This window comes from Calypte anna, chromosome 5A (assembly GCF_003957555.1).
Source record: "Calypte anna isolate BGI_N300 chromosome 5A, bCalAnn1_v1.p, whole genome shotgun sequence".
In the NCBI taxonomy this organism is placed as follows: Eukaryota; Metazoa; Chordata; class Aves; order Apodiformes; family Trochilidae; genus Calypte; species Calypte anna.
The window spans coordinates 11,797,042-11,822,993 of NC_044251.1; the positions used below are offsets into that span (position 1 = coordinate 11,797,042).

Genomic DNA, 25,952 nt, shown 5'->3' on the forward strand with positions numbered 1-25,952 from the left:
AAATACAGACCTTGATTCCTCTTCACCACTTTTGGGTTGATTCCTACTGATAGGTTAAAGATAATTAAATAATAAAGATCACTCAACTACTTTCAGCTCTGCCACAGCTTAGCAACTGAATAAAATAAAGCAAATATGCAATAATCTTCATATATACATTCCCTAAAAATGTACAGTATTATAAAATCGGTAATTTTCGTTTTTTTCCTCTTTAGAGAAATGCACTAATCATCCCCCTGGAAATGTGTGCATGTTGAACAAACTTTCAGTTGCTGGAGGGGAGGGCAGGAGAGGTGCAAATTGAAAGGGGAATTATAGTAAAATTGTATGAAACTCAAGCGGGTCAATTTACTCTCATATACTCTCCTCTGCTACATGATAAAAAAGGAAATGTTGCTTTTAACTTCAGAGTATCTATACTAAGATCATGTAATACATATAATTGCATGTGTTTTAAGTATGTGGCTACTAAGTGGCTATGATTCACTCCACAAGGTGATGTAATGCAGCAGTATTCAGTCAGCCATCATGACACACAAGGCCAACCATGTGCTCTGTAAGTCGATATTGGGTAGCGTAATTACTAATCATATATAATAGTTACAGGGTACATACTTTTTAGGAAGTTTGATTTTTTTAAGATCTTCCTCAGCTGCTGGATGAGCATGAACAATATGACATCCAAGGGCCAAAAGGGTTCTGGCAACAACAACAACAAAAACCAGCAATAGTGAAACACAACATTACAGCACTCATCCATTTTATAAATTTCTTTTGGTTTTAGTATAAATACGCAGAACTAAGAGCATTTTTTTTAAATAGTAAACTAATTGAAGAAGTGAAGAATTTCAAACCCCAAATATTTTAATTTACCCAAACTAATAAATCAAACCTTTGAAGTCTGAAAATACAAATCTGTGGCTTGAAATTTATGCCACTTTATGAAAACCAACAGGACTTGGTATTTTTTATTTTGCATCTCTTTACAGACAAGATTTTTTAAAATCACTCTAAATGTGTTCCTGGAACTTCCAGCAGTTAGCAGAACACAGATATATTATAATTTTTTTATATCTTACAACATCATGAAGTGCTTGAATAGAAATTAAAAAAACAAACAAACTTATTTTTTCTTAAATGTAAAGCTCACTTGAGGGTTTCAGTTGACATTTGTAGATTATAATTCTTCTCTGTCTCAGGCAATTTTGAGAATTCCACCAGACAAGGATGATGCCTTTTATTATCATCCCGTATCTGTAACAAAGCAACAGCAAAGAGTATTTTCCTGATACCAGATTCAAGCCAGAATCATAATAAAAAACTTTTTGCAATAATGTAAACAACACACTGTAAACAACACATACTATTTATATTTGCTCAATGATTATATAAATTAAATTTCCCATGATTTATTTAGAATGCACACTATAAGTATTTCTCCATAACCAACAAAGCCAGAAAAAATATTGCTATTTTGTATGTTCTGCATGAAAGAAAGCAAGTCCATAAATTCAATTAATATTTCTTCTGCTGAATGCCTGAGCAATATATGCACAGTAAAGCACAATCTGATCTATTGTACACATTCTGATTCAAAAAACTTAAAGAATCATTTGGTTATGTTTTTCAAATTCTACTGGAATAATAAAGCAGAGCATTCTTTTTCAGATGTCGACATAAGTCTTAAATACTTGCCTGAGTGTTAATTAAACAAGATCTTTCACTCAATGCCAAGTGCTTCTATCCTGATTACAACTAAAAGTCATGACGCTTCACAGAAAAAAACATTTTTCAGTTGCCAAAGCCCAGTAACAGAGAAAAGATTAGCAAACTCAGAATTTCAGGAGTAATGATATTTTAGCAGATAGTATGATAGTTATAGAATTTTTTTTTAAAAAGGGGTAAAACAAGTCTCTAAATAAAAACAGCAGGAGGAAAAAGATTTTTGTGAGATAGGATATAGTTGTGATGAGCACACAGAGGACTACCTCTGAAAATCTCAATTTGAAAAGAAGCAATATGAAATATTCTAATTCAAGGCAGAATATAGTCTTCAGAATTTTATATTACTAAGTGTCTTTGTTTAGCCAGTATCTGGTCTGGAGCTGAACTGAAGCAATTTCATTTCTCTCCTGAAGACCACTCCCCAGCCAAGAAGAGGAATCAAGAAGAGGAAAGAAGCCCCATGGGTTGCAATATAAATGGATTTAATTTAATGAAATAGCACAACTAATACAAACAACAGCATAACGTATATAAGCCTACACTCAACCTGATCCTCAGGAGTAGCAGAGGGAGCACCAGACCCAGAGGCAGGATCTCCAGGAAACAGAACTCCCCCTCCTCAGCACAGCTCCCCCTTTATAATGATCCTGAGAGCAGTGGTGTGGGTTAACCCTCTGAGTCACCGTGGGGCAGTGCCCTGACTTTAGCTCCCGGCTGACTTGGGGCTCCTAATGGCCTGCCCTCCAAGGCTGGCCTCTGATTCTGCCCCAGCGGGACCACACCACCATTCCACTCCCTATCCCACACCATTTATATTACGCCCAAGTCACCACTCTTCCTGTTTCCCAACACATACATATGTAGGTACTGGTCATTAAATCCATGAATCATTTTTCATACAATTCATTGAATTAACTTACTCTAAAAGTGCAAGTTCCAGTTAAATCGTTCTTTTTCCTTGTCAGTTCATATAGAGAGCTCACAGTCTGACTGCACTTTGGAATATGCATTCACCAGAAACCCATGGCACCTGAGAGAACTCATGTATCCTTCTTATTAGTTGGTGGGGACATCACTGTTAATTTGTGAATTATGTCTGCTGGGATCTGGCTAAGACTATCCTGCCATTTAATGCCTAGAAACTGGATTTCAAGAGGAGATCCCTTAACCTTATCTCTTTTGATTAAAAAAAAAAACAAACAGTTTTTAGTAGAATTTTAATTTCTCTCCCCTCTTTCTCAAAAACTTCTTCTACTACATTGCCCCATACTGTGATATCATCACAATATTTGCAGGTGTTCAGGGCACTCTACCCCTTTTTAGTGCAGACAGTTAGTTCATGGAAAATCATGAGATACTGTTTCTACTTCTGGGCAACTGATTCCAGGTATACTGGACATCCTCCCAGATGAAAGTGAACTGTGGTCTACACTCCACTACCAACAGAACAGAAAAAAAGCATTGGCAGTATCACTTAACTGCCTTTGACTTTAATTTGTTTTGGTGTTCTAACATCTTGGCCAAGTCAGTATTGAGTGGTGCCATGACTACATTCAGGACACAACAGTTCAGTCTCTGCTGGACTTCCACAATGGGACTTCCAAAGGGTGTGTCTTGTTTGTTGATTACTCCTTGGTCCTCTAGTTTACAGATCAGCTTCTGGATGGAATTCATGGAGTCTCTACTAGTAAGGCATTGCTGCCATCACCACTGATGCATGCCTTTTGTTCTTTAACCCTCTGAAGCCCCAGAATGGAAGAGTCCTCTGATAAACCAAGCAAGGTATACAGAGGTTTGATTTCCTTGACCTCCACTGCTGCTACACCAAACACCCACTAGTACCCGCTTGGGTCCTTGAAGTATCTCCTTCTGAGATAATCTACACCACAAAGGCATCAGGACCAGTCACTATAGGGTGCTTTCACCACTCATATTAAGTCAGACTAACTTGCGTCTTCACTACAGTCAATTCTCAGGATCTTCCTGTCAGTCTGACAAAAGAAATGGATTTCATTCTGATATAATTGGACAGCATTATGGTCCACTGTGCACCAGCATCCACCACAGCTTTATATTTCTGTGGTATTGACATGCCAGGCCTTTTAAACCACTCAGGCTAACAGACTCCGTTGTCCCTTCTCCTCCACCTGGCTGGAGGCAGAGGCCCACTAATTCTGAACAATGCACCTGTCACTGGCATAGGTGTCCAAGCAACTCACGTGAACTCAACTTGTACTGTCAAATTTTGTAAAATCGTATTCTATTCTATTGCCACATTTTGTAAACTAGGATCTGACGCTCATCTATACCATCTGGGGGTCTGACTACTGGAAACTGAAGTGGCACTTTTCTTGAAAGAGATCTCTTTTGTGATCCTTTTGCCTTGCAACTCCTTCAAATGTCCCCATAAAATTAAGATAGCTTTTCCATCCCATTTTCTCATGTTTTCCCAATGGTTACAATAAGAACCTTGGGGTACCTTGTGATGTGTGCTATCTCTGTCGAGCAGGCTGTAAGTAACTTGTCCACTTGTGAGACTCTGTTAAGTACCTTATTGAGCAGTTCTGGGGACTTGTCAGATGGTTTTTCCACAGTGGAAATACCAGTCTGTGGGCAGAGCGTTATCTGCAAACTGCTGCAGTTGACCATCCATCTTACCTACCACTGGCATTGCATCATCCTTCCAGCTAAATAGTGCTGATGTACTGGATTAGGCTGGTGGCACACTTGGTACCCACTTGTGTCACAGATCCAGTAGTGTCTGTTGGGTCATCCAAGTTAGTGAAAATCAACTCCCACAGAGTTATTTCTCTGACATATTGGACACCACTCTCAACAGTCCCTCGCTTCCTTGGTCTGTATGTCATCATACCTAAAGGGATACCTGGTTTTCACACTCAGCAGGAGTCGTCTCCAGAGCGTGAGGGAATGTGCTTCTCTTGCCAGACCTTCGTCAATCTCCACGTCTCTAGACGTGTCCCAACTGCTTGGCTTTGCTGCTCTCTAATTGCACACCATCCGCTTCGCTATCCTGGCACTGGAGCAGCCAAGTAACCAGTTGCTCTCCTTCATGCCAACTATAATCTCTGTGGAAATCTCACAAGTTGCTAAAGGACTGAGATTAGCTGGTCACATCTTCACAACCTGATCTGCTTCTGTATTGCCTCTTATATACAGGGACAACTGGCATCATTTGAGTGTCTAAGTCAGCCACATCACCTGTTACGGGGGTCTGACTAGCTGCGACGCTTCTCATCACTGCAGGGCCCACTGCCAGGATTGCAGCTGCTACAGAGTAAATACCTCTATGCTTAGGGCTTCACTTTAAGGAGGACCAGAAACTGAAAAATATGCAAAAGGCTCGATAATATAAGCATAATAACATAAGCATTCCAAGAACATTCCAAGTGGGCCATGCCCATCAGCCTTTCGTAACAATCATAAACTGCTCTAACCACAAATTTATTATATCATAAGCTATGGCCATACAACCCAGAAAAACTGCACTTCTAAGACAACACTCAAAAGCAGAAAATTTTATCAAACCAAAACAGTGGCACAGTCATCAATAGCTGCCAAAGCAATTCCAAAAACAAATACATGAGAGTCCTGTCCACCAACAATACTAGCAACACTACCAACATGATGAATGTTTTTAATAAAGTGGCTGAATCCATTAAAACACCAGCACTCAGCAACTCTCAATTTAAAGGTTTGTGGTTCCCTCCATTGAGCTATTTAATTCAATGCTTCAAATAAATGTTGGGTGACAAATATCTTTGTTTAGCCTATATCCAGGACTAAACTGAAGCTGCTTGCTCTCTCACCTGATGACCTCCCTCCAGCCAAGATGAGGAATTGGGAAGAAAAGCCTCACGGGCTGAAATATTAATTTGATGAAATAACACAACTAACACACAGTAAGCCTATACTCAGAGGGAGCAGCAGGCCAAGAGGGAGGAGGCCCAGGAAACAGAACTCCCCATCCCCACCCAGCACAGGTCCCCCTTTATAATGACCCTTCAGCCACTGATGTGGGTTACTGCTCTGAGTCACCCTGGGGCAGCACCTCAAGTTGAGCTCCCAGCTGACTCAGAGGTACTAATAGCCTGCTCTTTATGGCTGGCTTCTCATTCTGCCCCAGTGAAACCAGGACACTAGGGGGAGGTACCATTTTTAAGATAATTGGTGAGCTTAATGTAATATTTTGAATACAATGTTCTTTCCTACCATTTTAACTATGTTACATTTGCTGATGAGCTTTGAGGAATTCAAATGTTTACAAACATTACAAAAACTGTCTGCATTATCAAAAGAAACAGATTTCCACAACAGACCTTTTGTTTGTTATAATTTTGAACCCCAATACTGGAGTAACCAAAGTGTTCCTTGAAGGACTTGATTACTCACTATTGATACGATTTTCAGTACAATTCCATTTTAAAGTGCTAAAATATGTACCTTATTAATATTCCCAAATTTGCCTTCTAATCACTATTTACCATCCTTACCTCTTGCCAGTTTATATGTTTGTCAATTGTTAGTGCTGTATAGACAACCATTAAATATTCCATTCAACTTCCAAGCCCAGGCTTTCTGGTAAGAGCCTTAACCCAGTAGTACACTTGACTGTATTCAGACAGGTCACTCAAAACATACCTTGCCATATGTCCAGCCCAGTTCTATTTTATTCATTCCCCATAGTTCATGGATGTTTTCAGCTAGTTTGTCCCTGATCTTTTCAAGATGAAAAGGAAGAGCAACCTAAGAAAAAAGCATAATGATTTCACAAATTAAGTTTCAATTTCCACACCCTGTAGAACTGAGATTATCTAATTCAGTTAAATACACCACAACACACAAATGAATTTCTAAGAAAGGGGACAAGATGGCTTAGTTTATATACTGTGAATTTAAATTTTATCAAGACATATTTTACAATTTCACTACTGCATACTTAATATACCTGACTGGTGTCTATTGGACAAGGGATAAAGGAAGCTTGGGAGAGGAATTGTGTTGTACCCAGCAAATCCCTCACTCCATCAGAATCTCTCTTATATTCCTTTACTGGTTCCAGTTTCATCTTCTCTTTTGGAAGCAATGCTTCATAACAGGGAGCATAGCCAGCAGGAGGCAGAAATTTAAACTCTCCATGTCGTCCACCCAGTAAGAAACGAACTCTGTGCAATTTTAAATGAAGAAATTATACACTTGGTCAGCCTATGTTAACATTATAAATAAATAATTTAGCGATTTGAACATTTATTTTCAGAGCATTCACAAAAACTCAGGTGTATTTCATGCTTTGGAAAAATGCCAGAGTTACCAGGCATTCAGAATAGCAAACAAAATTATCAAAAAAAAAAAAACCCTATAGCTGGGAATGAGTATCAGAAGTATAATTAAGATTTCTGTTAAACCCCTAAATCTTCTGGTTTTCCTCAGCTATTTATTTTTCATCTAAATTTAAGATTATACCAGGAGAAACAAGAAAGATGAAATTTATTCAGCTTCTCACTTTGGTCTTCATTCATGAATACTCTAGAACTACAGAAAAATAAAAAAATTTGTTGTGATGGGGTGGCCAGAAGAAGCTTATTTCACTTCTTACCGTCAGTAAGAGACATTACTAGAAGAAAAGGAGAAAAATTAAGACAAACAAATTTTCTCAAATATGACATAGAAAAGCACAAGTCAAAAATATCTGAAATGATTCCATGTTCACAAGTAATATGTTCTTATTGATTACTTTGATTAAGCTTGACCTTTCTAATATTAATTTTTCAAGTCACTGTTGCCACAGTTTAGGCCCAGTTGGTACCAACCAGGCCTCTGCTGCACCCCTACTGAGGGACAGGGAGCAGAAAACCCAACCAAAGGCTCCTTGATTGAGACAAGGACAGGGAGGTTTGCATTCCCCAGTTCCAGTAATGAGCAAAAACCACGCAGAGCTTGTGAAGAACCAAAAAAATTAATTTACACGGAGAAAGAGAAAACACGACCAGATCCTAATTCCCTCCGACCTTCTCCCCCCACCCCCCCTTCTCCCCGGGCCCGGATCCCTTCACTGCCGCCTCCCCCTCAGGGCGCAGGGGACGGGCAGGGGGGGTTCAGGGTCAGTTCCCCACACGGTGTTTCTGCTGCTCCTTCCTCCTCAGGGGGAGGACTCCTCACATTCTGCCCCTACTCCAGCACAGGGTCCCTCTCATGGGAGAGAGTCCCTCATGAACCCCTCCAACATGAGTCCCTCCCGTGAGGTGCAGTCCCTCAGGAACTGCTCAAGCCCAGGCTGCACACGGAGTCACGGCTGCTGCAAGAGCAGTCACCTACCTGTAGTGAAATGAGGCAACCAGGTGCCACTAATTGCCAGGCAGTGGTCATGAGCTTGTGTTAAGCCCACCTGTGCCTGATTAAGGCGGGCCCCCACTGCGCATGAGCAGGATTAGGGGGCCAATAAAAAGTAAGCACAGGTGGGCTTAACACAAACTCATGCCCACTCCCTGGCAATTAGTGGCACCTGGCTGCCTTATTTCACTACGCCTACCATGGCATGAGGTCCTCCATGGCTGCAGATCCACATCTGCCCCTCTCTATGATCCTGCACCAGTTTCATATCTGCCCACCTGTGACAGACATTTCAGGGGCTACAAATCCACATTTGTCCCACCATGGTCTGCTCCACCATGCTCCTCCATAGGAAATGACATCTCTGCTCGGGCACCTTTCCCCCTCCTTCTTCACTGACCTTGGTATCTTTTCTCTGGCATTGCTCTCACCTCTTCCTCTCCTCTGATTTGAAGGTCACTTTTTTATATTTTTGCAGTTTCTTTTCCCTTTCTTGAACACCTTACTCGCAAAGGCACATCCAGCTTCCCAAATCTGCTCAGCCTTGGGCCGAAGTGAGTCCAGGATAGGTACTGGGGGTCTCTCACAGGAGCCACCCCTCTGCCTCCCACCCTGCCCCAGCTTCCAAAACACCACTGCACTAATCCAAAACAATTGTTTAAGATATTCTAATGACCCCAATGCAGCTAAATTTTTGAGACTTTTCAATATGACACACCACCACACAGATCAAAATTTTAAAAATAACAAGCAGGTCCATTTTATTCCAAGATGGAGAAGTCTAACTTCCTACATAGACCAAAGTCTATGGATCTAGACAAAAGTCGAAAGGATCAAAATGAACAAACTCTAATGTAATTCTTCCTGTGCCGACCACATCCCAATAAACAGCTCCCTGCTTCCTACCAACTTGGTCAGTTTTTCTGAGTTGGAGCAAATTATTCAGTCTCACCTCAACTTTATGATGTTCAGAGGCCTGTGTTCTCCCTCCTGATTCACTGCAGTATCTAAACCTCCACAAAGGCTATATCCACCTAATACAGCACACTCTCTTTAAAAAAACCTCAGCAGTCCAAGAAGCTGTGGCTTTTTGTCACATTTTAAAAGCAGTGTTCAGAAATTTTTCTTTGAAATATTTCTTTTTAATTTCTTTGACCTTAACCTTAAAAAAAGCTCTCCTAAAAATCAACTATAAAGCAATGTAACTCCGAAGAGATAGTTAGAATTAGTTAAACAAATTGACTTAACTTAGTTACTGCTCCTTTTGCTTTGAGTTGGGTTGTACATAGGCAATGGCTCCTACCTTTCTAGAAATTTGCTAACAGCTATACATAGTTTTCAAAGCCTGAATAACAGGAGTATGATAAAAAGTCTTTTGCTTACTACAGAGATTGTCTGTGAAAGACAAGACCTACATGACAACAGTATTTCATGTACCTTTTTTGATTATTAAAAGCACCAGATGTTTAATATGATAATTTTTTAACCTTTTCTTTTTTTCTTTTTTTTCTTTTTTTTTTTTAATGTTAAGGTTCCTAATATCTTCATAAGTGATCTAGATGTTGGGATCAAATGTACCCTATTTTTTGGCCACTTAGAGTAAAATCAGCAGAACACTTTCTAATTAAATTAAAAGTAAGATAACAATAGGAATCTGAAAACACTAAGTTTAAATCTCAGTATTTTAGCTACAAAACAGGTAAGAAGTAGGCAATTTTAGTAAAAGATTCTAAAACTGCTTTGCATCAGTCCCACTGATGTTTCCCACTGTAAATACAATATCAGTATGATACTGCATCAGGATATCAGGATGATTTAGGTTTTTTAACATCCTGCTGAGAAAGTCAGCAAGAATTTTAATTAGTGAAAAATGTGGTGCTATGTTTTCTCTTTTTTTTTTTTTCTTAGCTGATAATTGGAATGAGAACTAATCCATTTCCCCTAATTCATCAAACCCACAAAATAATACCTTTCAGAAACTATGACTTGGTCACAATTTTAAGAGGCTCCCATTTCACCCTTAAGGGAAATTATCATTAAATACTTTCCTGCTTCCCTCCCAGCTGCTGGTTGGGCAGAACCAAAACAAAGAAACCAGAAAAAATCATAGATGAATTTGGGCAATATTTTGTGTGACAAGGCAGCAAAGAAATCAATAACTAAAATTAAGTTGTACTTACTTTACACCCGCTGATAAGCTTACAACAGGGAAGAAAAACCCTTCTGTACTGAAATTCTCAAACATTCCTTGTACAGGCTGCCCATTAATGCGGAATGAAATGCTGGGTACACCTAAATCCAAGCAGCAGCTCACCACATCATCAGAAGCTAATAAGTGCTGATTGACAGATGCTACAGCTCTGGGTACTCGACCTAGGATAAAAATAGTAGTCAGGAGCTTTAAGCAGACTCTCACAGGCTTAGCAATGATATTATTTCCTAAAAAACACCATCAAGTTTTCTGTTCATAGCCAAAGACAATCTTGATTTCATCTCTTATATGAAGAGTTTGCTTTTGGAGACAGACAGTTCAACAGTCATCAAACTGCTATATGGCAGAAAAGTGCATGAACTGAGCAAATTGTTTGAGACCTCTGACACTGTTTGCGAGACAGAACATTCTCAGTTGAAATCACTCAAGCTCACACTGTGGTCTGCCTGGTACAATAGTACTGAGGTAAGGCAAATGATAAATATCCTGAAATTAGGCCCTTTGGAGGTCTCTGGGATACCAACAAAGTGCTAACCCGTGCCTCACAAAGGAAGCTGGTCTAACCAATGGATAAGTAGTCTGCTACTTCTTATGTGTAGTGAATAGAAAAAATTATTTTAATTTATTGTAATTTCATCCCACGGATGAATCAGAGGTGTCTCCTTTTACTTCTCCAGAGCTCGTACTCAAATATACCTGACTGCATAGGTGGTGACTTCCACTTTTTAGTTAACTCAACCCAGTAACATCTTCAGTTTGCTTGAACAAATAATGGCTGATAAGACCACAAGTTTACCATCAGTGATCACAAGACATGTATTTGCTGGCATCCATTAACTCCCTTTATAAACTGCAAGTGTAACTACTTCACCACAGCATTAATGAAGAGTCTCCTAGATTACTAGATATAAGGAAGCATTTCTGGAAAATCAATTATTTTTTCTCTTAACCCTATTTTAGAGAATAATATGAAAAATATTTTTCAAACAGCAGAGTTATTACAGCTTTTGAGTTTTCATATTTCACTGCAGAAATTTATTTTCTTAAAATAGTTGAAGTTGGTAGTAGTGTAGCAATTCTTATTTCTAGTTGCTAAAATTGTCTTCTGTGAAACTATTTATCAAAATTTAAATTTGGTTTATTAAATCAATCCATATGTGTAAGGATAATCATGACATTTTACTTCCACTGAAGCTACAAAGTGAAAGAATAATACAAATGTAGATCCATATACAATTAATTTGTCTGAGATCAATACATCCATTGATTCTGAAATGCCAGACTTCTGTTAGTATTGATCCAGACTTGGAAAATGCAATTTTTTAATCACACTTATGACAATAGAAAGAATCTGCCAAAAAGCCTAATTGATATAATGCAGAATTGACTGAAATCTCAGACAAGAAATCCAATCTGAAATTCTAAATAACTTGATGATATCCTGGAGTTCTGAACGTGGGTTACTATAAAACAGCATGCTATATACACACAGCTACTGTAACCCCTAAATGTAAAAATAAGTGGAAGTGAACAAAATACTTACCAGACCACAGATGAAGGCCATCAAAACCATATGAGTACAGGTCATCACCAACACCATTGCCTCCCCATCCTTCACCACCACCAGGGTAAGGGGCATACCCTGAAGTAGAGGCCCATCCAACTCGTAAATGGGTAGGTTCTGCCGTCAAGAATGGATCAACTTGATCTATTATCAACTCAAAGTACCACTTCTTGTATTGTGCAGAGCCCTCAGCAACACCCAAAAATATGTTTGGTCTTATGCTAAGGAAGAAAAGGTAAGCCAGTTAGTGTAAACATAAAATGTAGTATATGAATTGTATTACTGTATAACAGTCAAATTCACTTTGCAAATACAAGTTTAGATGTGCATATTTTGCCTATAATGTTTAAAATAGTGACCCATTTTATGACTTTAAAAAGCTGCTGTAGAATCACCTTCTAAGGTATAGGTTTTATCCTTTGAAAAACTTAATAGTCAGCAGACGGATAAGAGGATAATTTCTTAAAATCAGAAAAACAGAAGTGAGGTTGCCAGGAACTCAAATTCCTCTTGTAACAGACAAGTTCTTCATAGTATGTTTACATTCTCCACAATAAATAATTACTAGCTAAAGCCATGCTCTGTTTTGAATGAGAAGAAAACCAAGTTTCATCTTTCCATTTCTGAAAAGATCTTACTATTAATTGATAATTCCTATCTGAGCACAGTTTTCATTACAATTTCCATGTTGTCAGAAAAAATGTCTTTTCCAGAAGTTAACATATAAACATTTCCTAAAGTATGTGTCTCAATATTGAAGTTGTGTTAACATCTCCTAGGTTACGGTATTTTCTTCAATTACTTGAAGACATGTAAGTTCCATTTTTTTCTAATATAAAAATAAAACATGTTGCTATACCTTGTCACATCATTAACCAACCGTGTTTGCAAGAGTAAGTCTCTTCTAGGCAGCAGATTGTCAGAGATTAAATTCTGATTGGCACGAACTGCAACTCCATTACACACACATAGAGAGCAAAGCACATCAAGAACCTTAAAAAAATCAGAAAAAAGTTGAGTAAAGACAGCAGCATATGTTGAAAACAAATTCAGAACACGGGGTGTGCAAAATGCCTCAAAAAACCTCCCTTTGTGATTCTTTACTCCCATTTTGATGAGGAAAAACTCTTCATATTTTTTTTAATTATACCTCATTAAAAAGGTTGAATATAAAATGAACTTTAGAAATTTACTGCAGCCCAGAAGCAAGAAGTAGTGGACAATTCTCACCTGCCATTTTCAGACTGCTTATGAATCTGCTCCAAAAGTATGTTTTCAATATAGGCAGTAACCCACTCATTTAAAATGAAAAAACATTTAAAAGAATTCACTATAAAACAACACAGTTTCCAAAATATTTTCTTCTAAAATTAAAAGCTGTCTTTTTGGTTTGGGTTTTTTGTCACTGTTTGAAAACTGTCAGGGAGCAAGAGTGACACAGATTACTGGAACAAAAGATTCTGGAAGAGAGGGGTTTTTTTCATGCTGAGGGAGAAAGCTGAACATCTATGAACAAAACCTGAGAAACTTATAGATGAACTTGAGTTTTGACAAACAACCATTTAGCAATGAGCCCACATGGTCAGAACTTGTAACAGACCATGTCCAAGACAAAGAATCATCTTCATACTGTTGACTACCACTTTGGCAACTGTTGTACAACACATGGATTGGCAGAACAGAGCATTTGTCTGCTTCTCTTCTCTGCCCAGTGGATTAGCACAACACTATCCTCAACAGCAGCATAAAGTAAAATGTTAATTTTGCTATGTAACTTAAATAACTGCAGAAATTCTGACCAGTACTCAACTGTAAATTAATAATTACCAGTAACTGTGAATTAACATGCAGACTTATTACAAACTGACTGACCATATATCTTATAGAAGGCTTTTAATTTAAAAAAATTCTTCATATCACCACCGACTCAAAAAGGGAAACAACCCCAAATTCAAAAAGGGGGAAAAGGCAGACACTGTCAGCTTCAGGCTGGTCAGTCTCACCTCTGTCTCCAGCAAGGTCATGGAGCAGATCCTCCTGAAGGTTTTACTAAGGCATGTGGAAAATCTTTTCCAACCTTAATGATTTTATGATTCTATGATCTGTATTTTCAGATCTTTTAATTTTCTGATTTCTCGTTTTATTTTTGTATCTCCTGCTACTATTATTATTACTCAAGTTAGGAATGACTTAGCAGGATTCAGTTCTGTTTTCTGCAGATGCATACTTCCCTGCTTCCACAGACCCCTGCATCACAAAGCAAGAACACACCCACCAGAATGCTTCATTCTCTCAGCAGATCCAAAGTTTTGACTGCTTTTTAATATTTCTTAACTATTTTCTTGTCATTCTTTTTTTCTGTATTTGAAACTGAAAAGCAATTCACTTTTATTACAGATATTATTTACAGATTTTATTACAGATATTATTTATTGCAGATATTAATACAGATATTATTGTGTATTCTCAACAGAACAGTTTTCAAGTGTACTTCAAGGCTATCCTATTCCTTTAAACATTCTAGAATCATATTTGCATGTAGACATTTCTCTGCTGCTTCTTGTTTTGTTTTTCCCCACAAATCATTGTAGTATTATAAATACCTCTTAGTTTTTTCAAACATACCTTGTAATTTCGCCCGTGCTTATCTAACAATGAAATAATGGATTTGATGTGGTCCTCAGCTATTAAATTTAAAGCTTCTGGGCTTTCAATCAAGATGCAGTGCAACACTTCCAAAATACCTGCATGAAGGCAACAGAAATTATATTGTCATTACATTAACTGCAACTGAATGCAATCTAAAATCTCAGTCAGTAACAGAGTATCTTGTAAGTTGCTGTTTTTTCTCTTACCTTAAAAAGAAAATGAGAACACTTTTAAACAGTATCAGTTTTATTGTTATTATTATTAGACAAAAATGGACTATGAAGATGTTAATTTATGCTTTCTTTTGAAAATAGCCACAATTTTCAAGCCAGTTGAGAAAAATACAAGTTTAGCTCCTTTTCAGTGAGAGAGGTAAGGGTTTTAGGAAGGCACATTTAATAGTATTTTGATATTTTCTTTAACACACCACAGTAAAAAACCCCTCTCTTTATATATATATGCTATATGTATTTGTGCCCACAAAGTGCTGTTCAATAGCAATTGGTCTGGATACTGTCTTGTCCAACCAATTAAACCAGTAAAATAACCAACACTTACTGGATGTGGTATTGCACATACCAAATATACAGAATCAAAAAATGCAACTAAAATGTCTAAGTGAAATACTTTGCTCAGTTAAACACAATGCAGTATATTTGTTTTGTAATGCACATTGTTTTGAAGGAAAACTGCTCTGACATTTATAATGTGAGACAGCTGTTTAGGGTGTGTTGATTGTTTGTCTACATTGATAAAAATGAATCTCACCTGAGGAAGATTCTACCCTGTCCAATTTACTTATTAGCCAGTCGAGATTACTGGAAAACTGAGTACAATTGTTTCTGTTGCCACGAATGAGAGCAGCTGGAAAAAAACCCACAAGAATTAATTTTATAACAGGAGATTACCTTTATCAATTACTAGCATTAATCACATATATTTTAACACAGTTTTTATAACAGCTTCATAATATAATAAGAAACAAATCCTAGAGCCACACATATTATGGTAATAATCATTTCAGATTTTTATTGATTTGAAAATTAGAAACTGAAATAATTTCTAAAGAGCATGCAGGTTTTGAAATTGACTGGGTTCTACTGGGTAAACAAGAATTTCAGCAATTTTTAAATTTTTATCTTTAAATTTAAATAGAAATTATCCACCAGCCTCATTTGATGCACATGTGAAGCACTCTCATAATCAATAGGTTGAAATAGTTCTTCTTCTATTTCTTCCTGCCAATGACTGGAAAGATCATTTATAGAAGTTACAGCTCAACTGTAGGTGGGTATACTGCTCTTTACCTCTGCTTTGATCAAAACCTGTTCTAGAATGGATAGCTCCATTCTTTAGCAGCAAAGAACACAGTATTATGTGACTGAACTTTGAAAGTTCGTCAACATTCAAATATTTCAAGTAATAGATTATTTTCTCTTCCGTAGGTCAGTACTGATCATAGAAAAACAATGATTTACTTGATTTTTATTATGAAGCATTATTTATTAATAATATTTATTATGCATTCAAGATGTATCTGCAAAGAAAATCAATACAAAATTTGAAAAGACCTACATAGCACTGAAGAAATTTTTTTCACTCAACCTTTTGTTTTTTTAAACTCATAAAACTGAAGTAAAATGCAGCCAATGGTGTATCATTGCTTTTTAGAGCAATAAGTTTTAACCAGAAGCATCTGAATATCTGTGCTATATAAATAACCTCATTCTTCAAAGCACTTTCCCTCGTTTGCTGTATTCACAGCCCAACTCTTCACTATTTTATTTTACTATGTTTCTGGACCAGCTTTTGAATTTGCATTTTAATAAAGAAATCTGAATCTATTTAAACACCATCAGAAGACAAGATTCTCCTATATGAGGAATTAAGCAACTTAAGTATAAATTGGTGATTTTTAAGAAAAAAACATATGTATAGTTCACCTAGTCTATAATTCTGGCCATATGACAAGAACAGAAGCAGTTTGCTCTACAAAGTATGGCACCAAAATTGAAACAAACATTTTAATGTTTTATGTAATTATTTTTATTAACATCTAAATTTAACTCTACATGGATACAGCAGACTTACAAGTTCTCAAGTTCTGACTACAACCCTTAGGCTTCTATTCAGTTTCATATATGAAGACTATTTTTAGTTTTTCTAATTTTAGAAATAATTCCCTCCTCTTTGCATACCACAGCTATATTAAATTAAAAAGAAAAAAAAAAAAAAGGTATTAGGCATGGTGCACCCATCATTTTGGTAGCCAAGATTTATTTTTCTGCTGTATAGTTGGTCAACAAATTCTTCTCTTTAATAAGTATCAGTAAGCAAATTGAAGAAATTCTGTAATTCACATGATAGAATGAATAAGGAAGTATTCTTTGATGGTGAAGCAGCATGTAGCACATAAACAATACCTATCTTGGTTTTTTACATTAGTAGACTATTAAAGGACTTACCTAACAGTTTGTAAAGGAGATTCAAAATTTCTTTCCATGCTGTGCCATTTTCATCTCTTGCAATTCCTGCAAAATGAGCTGCACTGTTGTAGTCATTTAAGCGATCAATGCAATTCAAAACTAATGCCAGCATTCCCTAAACACACGAGGGAAAGGAAGGGAAGCAACGTGAAAAAGCAATTTTTGTTGTCCTTTTCAATAATTGTTCCTGTGCACATTTAAAAGTTACAACATCTTAGATTAAAAAAACCCAAAAAAACAACCACAGTGCTTACAGGATTTCAATATGTATTTTCCTATATCAGTATATATATAGTATTTTAGAGAATAAATCTATACTGTATCTTACTCAATTAAATATATATAAAAAAAGAGTAAGCCAAACTTATAATAACAACTTTCATAATTTTTGTGAAGTGTTTTGACACAAAAACTTCCTTACATAGGAAAGAAATGACCATACTTTAAATTTACATACACAAGGTTGTTTTTTTTTAATTTTACTATTCAATAAAATAACTGTAAGCCAAAGTAGTTCACATAATACAACAGATTTTTAACTTCTGTTTGATTGGAAAATAAATAGTATTGGAAACCTGCAAGCAATCCAAATGTGCCTAAATTAAAGATATATTTCCTATTTATAAAAAAGCATAATAATTTAATTTTCATAAAGGAGCAATTCTGCTATTATGTAACACATGCCCTTCTCTAAAACTAGCATTCTTTCAGTTTTTAGAGAAAAACAAACCTTCCTATTTCACACACTGTGGGACAGAAAAGACATAAGAAATAACAACAATAATGGTTTAGGTTACTCTCAATGTTAGTGAAAACATCCACTTCAATTTAAAACAGTGAAACAATTCCTCTCTCTGTACCTCTTCTTTGAATAGATTTTGCCTTTTTTTGAGTGACCTTAGCTTGCTTTGCTTGTCTTCATGTTCTAGGTCTTCTTCGGGAGGCTGGAAATAAGTAATCAGATCTTGCAGAGTCTGAGCCATCTCCTCAATAGGCAGGGCAGAGGGTGAAAGTGCTCTGTTGTTTCCACTGCAGAAAACAATGGCAGAGACCAGCAGCATTTCTCATTTTCCCACTGTAATTCACAGCCTATTTTCTGCTGGTACTTAAATTAAGTCTTGTTAACCATATGACATATATATATATCTATATATATATGAGCAACAGTGGATCTCAATTGCAAATTATTCGAAGATCTATCATTTAAGTGTCCAGTGCTCACAGCTTCCTGAAGTGGAAGCTTTCCCTTTCAGCACTGATTTAAAGTGAGAATTATTTGAAAAAAATTAGAAATGAGCAGAACAAATAAATCAGCAAAAAGATGAAAAAGAAAGATATATTCAAGCGCTTTCTTAAATAATTTACTTTCTTTAGATACTTTAAATACTATTGATGAAATAGGTGTAATGTACAGATGAGCTAAAATAGTAGCATTTATTGCAGCTGTGCATCCCCCAGTGTTTTCAACAAAAAGCAAAAAACACCCCAGGTAATCCTAATCATTAATTTCTGTATGAACACTACACAGGAAATAAAGAATGGTCAGATTTAAAAATATAAATTATTTTAAGGAATCTCATTTGTCAGTAAAATAATGTCTCTTTCCTGTTTAAATATTTGCTCAATCTTGGGTGAGGTAATAATGAATCAAGGTCTGACTCATTGTTACAAATAGTATAATCTAGGAGGAGCTGGCTGCTGGCAGAAGTGTCCCTGTTTTAATACCAGCACAACAAATACAAAGTAGTAGTATAACCCACTGTGATACAATCTCATATACTGAGTTCTGTGGAAGTAAATTCTTAGTTATAAACTCATTTTTCACTTTTTCATCAATTAGGCATAAATAGAAGAATGTTCACGTTTAATTAAAATTAAAACTTGTACAATGTCAGTATTATGAAAAAATAGTTTCTTCAGTACTACACACATTCTGAATCATTTCACTGTGTATTCGTATGTGATGAACATGCACTGACACAGGATTGTATTTTACTCTGAAAATATTTAGCAAAAAACATAGTATATGGAAGAGCTATAGTGAAGGAAAAATAGAATTGTCACTGAATTGATCTTCATCTTGTTAAGGAGCTATTATCATGTAAGATTAATAATGCAAAATAGATGTCATGAACAATGTAAAAAGTGAGAGAAGGGGAAACAAAAGTAACAAAAGAAATAGACAATAAATAATGCTTTAAAATGTGTCATATTTAAAAACAAACATGGCTAAAGATATTATTTAAAGTCAAAACACATATGTAAGGCAGTTTTCATAATAATTCCCTTCACTACCCAAGTACCAAAGCCCTCATCAGAAAATGCAATAAATTCTTGAACTTATTTGTATCTAAGACCTGTCAAAATTAAGCTAAATCCCTGACAAAAAAACATTCTTAATAGTTTTGTACAGTTTGACATGAGAGATGATACAAAAAAAAAAAAAAAAAGTGTATATATATCTTTATATATATAAAGCTCCTATCACCATATTGATAAACATTCTTTGGAACCAATCTGACAGAAGAGGTAAGAACAGAAGGCAGCCTATTAGTACCTCAGCACGTTTTCAACTAATTTTAAAAAAAAAAGAAAGTAAAAAAAAAAACCCAAACAAAAAACCAACAAAAAACAACAACAAAAAAAACCCACACACACACAAAAAACCAAAAAACAAAAAAAACCAACAACAAAAAAAAACCAACAACAACAACAACAACAACAACAAGATTTTGTTGCCAGCCTGCCTGGCTGGTGTTTAATACTGCTACTCCATCAGGGTTGGAGGACACCTATTGTGAATGGCAACAGTTTGCACATACCAAACTTTTTAAGCACAAAATATACTTCGCAAGTATAAGATGGTTCATCTATTTAATGGCATTACTCATCCAAAATTACAAGCCTAAATCAGTAAAAATGCATTGTTAACAGCTTCTAAATACTAATTCCTGGAAGCATAAAATACTCAGTTAAGAGAAATTGTTTCAGAGAAACAATTGTTAAGAGAAATATAATTTCAGAATACTTTAAAGAAAAACAGAAAATTATTGCATATAAAATGGTAACAACTACCTTATAAACTGGTTGAATAAGCTTGTAGTGTTGCGAATGATTCGAGCAGCCTGGGATTCCTCATTCTGACACCTTTGTAAGGTCAGACCATCATCCATATGGCCTTCTCGGTGTAATATAACCTATTGGAAGTAAGTAATTATCAAAATAATTATTTTTTTAAAATTGTAACTTTTAAATGTTTTTCTAACTTATTTCAATATTGCACTGAAAACAGTAATTGTATGTATACCAAGCTACTACTTGCTATCACACTACCTGAACATCTGTTTATTAAATACAAATTGTTCAGTCTCACATGAAAGTTATTCAGAAGACATTTTAATGTACCTTTATTCTTCCATAATAAACATATATGTTTATCAAATGTTTCCCATTTGAAAAAAATGATAATTATTTCTGTATTGTGATTCTCAGGGAAAGAGGATCTTCACCATCTTAAGCATAAATTCCTAAAGGATTCATGCATGAAAAGATTATTGACAAGAAAATCAAGGTGGAGTGACAAATATCATAAAAATTATAATGCAGCAAAAGAACCCCAACATTTATGAGTAACTTTTCATTTAAATATTCTCTACACACCGAGTTGGATGTTTATCAGAACCAAACTGAAGTTCAAGAAGCAACAGAGATCCTTTTGTGGGTTTTTAATTTTTCCATTTAAATAAATACCCAACTGCACAAAACCCAGCATAAGTTTTAGGTGCAACAAAAATGAGTTTTGCTAATTTTGACTCATTAAAAATCAACAGCATTTTTGTGAGAATTAGATGGTTGCCCAAGATGTCATCTAATGTGTTCTCCAATGAAAAATCTATTTTTCTTTCTATTTTCTTTTACTGAGATAGTAAAACTTTGCTGCCCAGTTTAGCTGAGTAATTCTGAAGGCACTGGATAGTTAATGAAGAAATTAATCATGTTATAAAAGCAGTTATTGCCACAAATGTGAATGTTGTATACCAACAGCTTTTGGTACACACTAGCATATAGTTATCCTAAAGTATTGGGAAGTGATGCTTTTATACACTTGGCAGGACCCAAAGTACTCGTGTGCTCTGTTCTTTCCAGCATGCTGAGGAAGTGCTTTTAAAGGAAGCAAACATCACCCTCTGGGTTTATCTGGACTCCAGAATCAATGGCAATGTTAGGGAGAAGACTAGGAAGATATTTTTAATTAGCATTTTGATGACATTATCTTAAAGAAGACTACTTTGTACAGCAAACATCTTTTCTCTTCGTTCAAGTATTTTATAGTCACACTGTGGGTGACTGCTAGCAGAAATATTACTTCTTTCATAAAGAAGGATCCTGGCATCTCTTAACTGAATAAGGACTAAAGAACCATTCTTCCCATCACAGAACTGGAAAGAAAACATTTAACAATCAAATAAAATTTCCTCAGGCCATTGCTCCAGATTTGGGAGCCATAGGAATAATACATGAACTAAAACACTTGGCAGACAAGAGCTGCCATACCTTGCAAAGTAATTGCATTGAGTAGCAGATATGCAGAGAGGAAGCCTTTTAGAAAGACCTAGTCTTTCTTTTTGGTCCAAGAAATAAGGAAAAAGCAACCCCAAAAGGCCAACTAAATCATCCAGAAACACCACAATGACAGAAAAGTTCTATTTAGAACTCTAGTGAGTAAATCATGGCCAGAAGCATCCAGCACTGCCTACTCCACTTCCTCAGATAAACCACTTCCCCTCACATAAAGGGCCATTTGGCACTGCCTTACTTGTTGAGGTGCAGCAGGGCATTGATATTTACCAACAACCAGAACAATCAATAGTCTCCTGGATGTGAATCCAAAATATGAAGCATTTTGCTCTGTTCTCTGAGCTCTAACATTCTGGAGCTCTGCAGAAGTTAATAGCTTGCACAGAAGCAAGCTCTCAATCTGAACAGATAGGCATCCATCACTCACAGTGGATGGTGGAGCAATGTTGAATACAATATTGATGTAAAAATATCATCACTACCTGGACAATGTCTTGAACCCTGGATTACCAAGATCTCAGAGAGAAGGAGATGTAAGAGACCAACATTCTGGCAAAACCTGCAACAGTAGCCTTGTAAGTGATGCCAAAATTTCTTACATACTTGTGTCTTGCAAAGACAGCAGGATAACTTGCTACATGAAACTGTAACAATGCCAAAACCCAGAAATTTTTACTTGGCATCTTGAAAATTTTATAACAGAACTTATCCCATGGACATTTTCTCTTTGCAGCAGCTGCCAGTGATAATAACTAGGTTATGTGAAAAGAAAAAAAACAAAGCACCCTTTGCCTGTTGCAAAACTCATTTCTCAGTTCTCCTAGGGCTACTGAGGCTAATGGTACTAAAACTTGAGGTCAGCTTGAGAAGAATTAAGTGGCTGGAAGCAAAAATCTCCTGATGAAATGATGGAGGAGCATTCACACAAACCTATGACTTCACTTTTACTGTAGAAAAATTAATTTGATACGAAATTGAAAGGTACGTATATACCTAAACTTGCTTACAAAGTTATGCTCTAGTATCATTTTTTGCAGAGGATGACAAACTGTTTCTTGCCTCCACAGGAATCTCAGTCACAGGAAGTGAGAAGGATTGGGTTTTCTTCTGCTTGAAGGCACATACAGGAGAGAATTCTCCAGATGAGAGAGCAACAACAGATGAGGGAACTTTGAACGTGCATGAAACAGGTTGAAAGGAGAATAAAAGTGACAGGTGACTTTTAACCCCTTGCTGCTGACCAGAAAATTTGGGAAAAAACTACTAAATTTCACAGGAATATATTCTTCACAGGAAAAATTCTTCATTGAATATAGAGGAAGTATCTATCTGCTTTCTGAAGCTGCAAAAATTGGACTGTCAGGAAACAGAATCCTGTAGCATATATTGTCTTGGGAAAGGGGCCATAATTGTGTGAATCTCTTATCAAGAAAATACTGAATGACTGGAATACAAAGAAGAATTTCTCTGATCAATCATCTTGTTCAGAAATGAAGGGGCTGGGCACTACCTTCCTGTTTATAACCCTGTGTGCTGCATAAATAAGTGATATTGTGCCAAGGACCTCATTTTTCATGTTAGTGTTTGTATGAGCATCTTCTTGTGAATGTATATACATACAAATAATTAAAGAGTAATTTCAAGTTCCATTCAGTAATGAACTTTTTTCTTTTTCGTGTTCTAATATGGGATCAAGTTGTAAAAACATCTGTGAATACAAAATCAAGGAATCGTTTGCTAATGATTCAGTTATGCAAAGCTAGTAATAAACCCCTAATTCTCAATGAAATGTGAACCTAATCTGAAGAGGTAACATGTCACATGCCCTTAATTAAGAATCTGCCTGTGCTCTGTAATCAAAAGGCTGAGAGAAAGAAACTTCTTAGTGCAACATCACAATTACATCTAACATTTTGACAGGAAAATATTTGTTATTATCTCTTAGGAAACTTGAGGGTTTTCTACTGCTACTTCTTAAATAACAGATTTAATTGGCACTTCATACAATACACTAAATTTTAAAAATCTAGAACTCCAGTGAATGTAAGATAACTTACCAATTTATGCTCTAAAAAAGCTAAATGTAGATTTTCATTGTTAGGATGAAACATTCACACCATTTTCAATAAAGAAGCCCAAAGCAATTAAACCCACATTTGCCACATTGGTAGAACCACAGAACCACCAAAGCTGTTATAGGGCTAACATACACTTTGCAAGTAATTAAAACAAAATTCAAACATTACCTTTCTTTTCAAGGGACCTAAACGTGCTGATTTAGCATCTTGTGCTTTGTAAGTCAACCATAACTCACTGGCCACATGTTGGACAAAACAGATTGAATCACCATACTTTATTTCTGGGACTCCCATTCCATCAATCTCACGCTTAAGATTGGAATCCTGCTTTTCCTTTAGCTCCTAAGAAGATAAAATAAAATTTGACATTTAATCTCTGTACAGGAACAGGATAAACCATTGATTTTGTCACTGAAACCCATTCCAAAACTGAACACTGTTTTGTGCTACATAATGCTAAGATGCAGCTACATTTCATTTCACCTATTTTTTTGTTTTTATCCAATTAATCAGAGACTGATTAAAAATAATTTCAAATCTGAAGCACCATTTTCACTGAAGCAAGAAAATCCATGTAAAATCCACTATCATGAAAAGATTTTATATATAAAAAAATCTTTACATATTTAACCTTACCCTAATCAATATTTGAGTTACTGATATAATTAATATTTCAGTCTGTAGAACTCTATACTACTGGAATTTTCAAATTGCATCCTAAACATGAAAAAGAAAAATGGGCAGAAACCTATTTTGAAATTTTGTTAAAATATTTTAATGCTAAATAATTTTTTTGCTTATAAATAGTACATCTAGATAAAAATTAGGCATTAATATTGGAATAAGGCCTCTGTATAGCAGCAACCAGCAAAGAAGAATATATTAATTATTAAAATAATTATTATTAGGCTTTTATTTTTATTTCACCTTCATTTTTGTTCGTTTGTTTAGTTGGTTTTTTACATTTATTATTCCATTTTTCTTCTTTGTAAAAGGAATTGGATTATTTCACTTCTCTTTCAAAAATAAAGCTCAATATTTGACTGGAACATCCAGTACAATTTTAAATCCAACTAATTTGTTAATCCCTTTATTCATCATTTACAACCAGAGAATTTTAAGCCTCCAACACAAAAGCAATTGTTGTTTTTTTCCTTTAAATTTAAATAGTTTTCCTTTCAAAATTTAATTCAGGAGTAAGAACAGAACTCTGCAGCAAATTCTACAACAGCATATTATGGATACATGGGCATTCTTGTGATTAGGCAAAAAACTGTGAAGTAAATTGAGTAATTATATCATTGTTTTATGATTTCAAATGCCGATGGACTTAATGTTAAGTGCAAATAGTTGCTTATCTGCTGCTAAGTGAGCAAAATGTGTTAGACATTGATACACAGTTTGAATTACTATATGTGTAACAGGCTTTCTTATTTTATTTCAGTTTACTGAACATCCAACATTTGTGGAGTAAGGATAAGTTGTATTTTAACTATGTTAATCTATTTCCATTTATAATTTTAGTTGAAATAGAAAGCATTATAATGCCAAAATGAAGTTGATTGAAACTGCAAGACATTCCTTGGGGAGACCATTGCAATATCAATACTATGGGTAAACCATGTCATATCATTTTTACGTGGACTACACTGTCCTGTGCAGATAAAGATGAACTCCTTCAAAACACATTTAATGTGAGGGCTGATGAAAAACATCATTAAGTTGCATGAATTCTTTAACTGTCAGCACTTAATTATTTGGCTTTACGTAGCACCCAGAAGGTTAAATGCTTTATCTCAAATATTACACCTACATCACAAATCAAGCATCAATGAAAATTTCAATGAAAGAAATCTTAATGTGTATGACAAGTGATCCTAATTTATTACGGTTTAAAAAACCTGGGCAATATTGATCCTTTTTGATGACACTACATATAAAGAAACCCCAGGATTTTTCAAATTTCAGAAGTAAAGCTTTCTAATTATATTGGGGGTCTGAAGGCTGTTTTCACTTTAAGCAACACAGCACAAACTCCTCTTCATGATATTTTGCTCTTTGTACGCTGTCCAGTTTTTCTGGGATTTCAGCCAAGGCAATTGACAGCAGTGTGCAAAGTGAGAGTGTGTTTTCTAACAACTTAAAAGTATAGTCAGATAAAGATAATCAAGGGAGAATGGGAAAAAATTCTCTTATCTAGATATTTGTACATATCTTAGCAGCAAAATATCCAAACATTTTCTCCTTCAAAACCTTCTGTTCACAATCTATTCTGAGATTAACTCCCTCAGGCCATGAATGAATCAAGTTGA

General features: G+C 35.7%; 1 protein-coding gene across 2 annotated transcripts in view; it reads right to left on the reverse strand.

Moving 5' to 3' along the window:
* The window catches only part of RYR3 (ryanodine receptor 3), a 208,420-nt gene that overhangs the window by 120,365 nt on the left and 62,103 nt on the right, over positions 1-25,952 (reverse strand). For both annotated transcript variants that reach the window (XM_030452246.1, XM_030452245.1), the window contains exons 11-23: positions 23,809-23,982; positions 20,060-20,181; positions 17,845-18,013; positions 16,964-17,099; positions 15,267-15,362; positions 14,475-14,593; positions 12,709-12,842; positions 11,829-12,070; positions 10,254-10,446; positions 6,692-6,908; positions 6,385-6,489; positions 1,151-1,254; positions 616-699 (exon numbers count right to left, since the gene is read on the reverse strand). In XM_030452246.1, the coding sequence (XP_030308106.1) occupies positions 616-699; positions 1,151-1,254; positions 6,385-6,489; positions 6,692-6,908; positions 10,254-10,446; positions 11,829-12,070; positions 12,709-12,842; positions 14,475-14,593; positions 15,267-15,362; positions 16,964-17,099; positions 17,845-18,013; positions 20,060-20,181; positions 23,809-23,982 (1,895 nt within the window). The remainder of the gene's footprint in view (positions 1-615; positions 700-1,150; positions 1,255-6,384; positions 6,490-6,691; positions 6,909-10,253; positions 10,447-11,828; positions 12,071-12,708; positions 12,843-14,474; positions 14,594-15,266; positions 15,363-16,963; positions 17,100-17,844; positions 18,014-20,059; positions 20,182-23,808; positions 23,983-25,952) is intronic.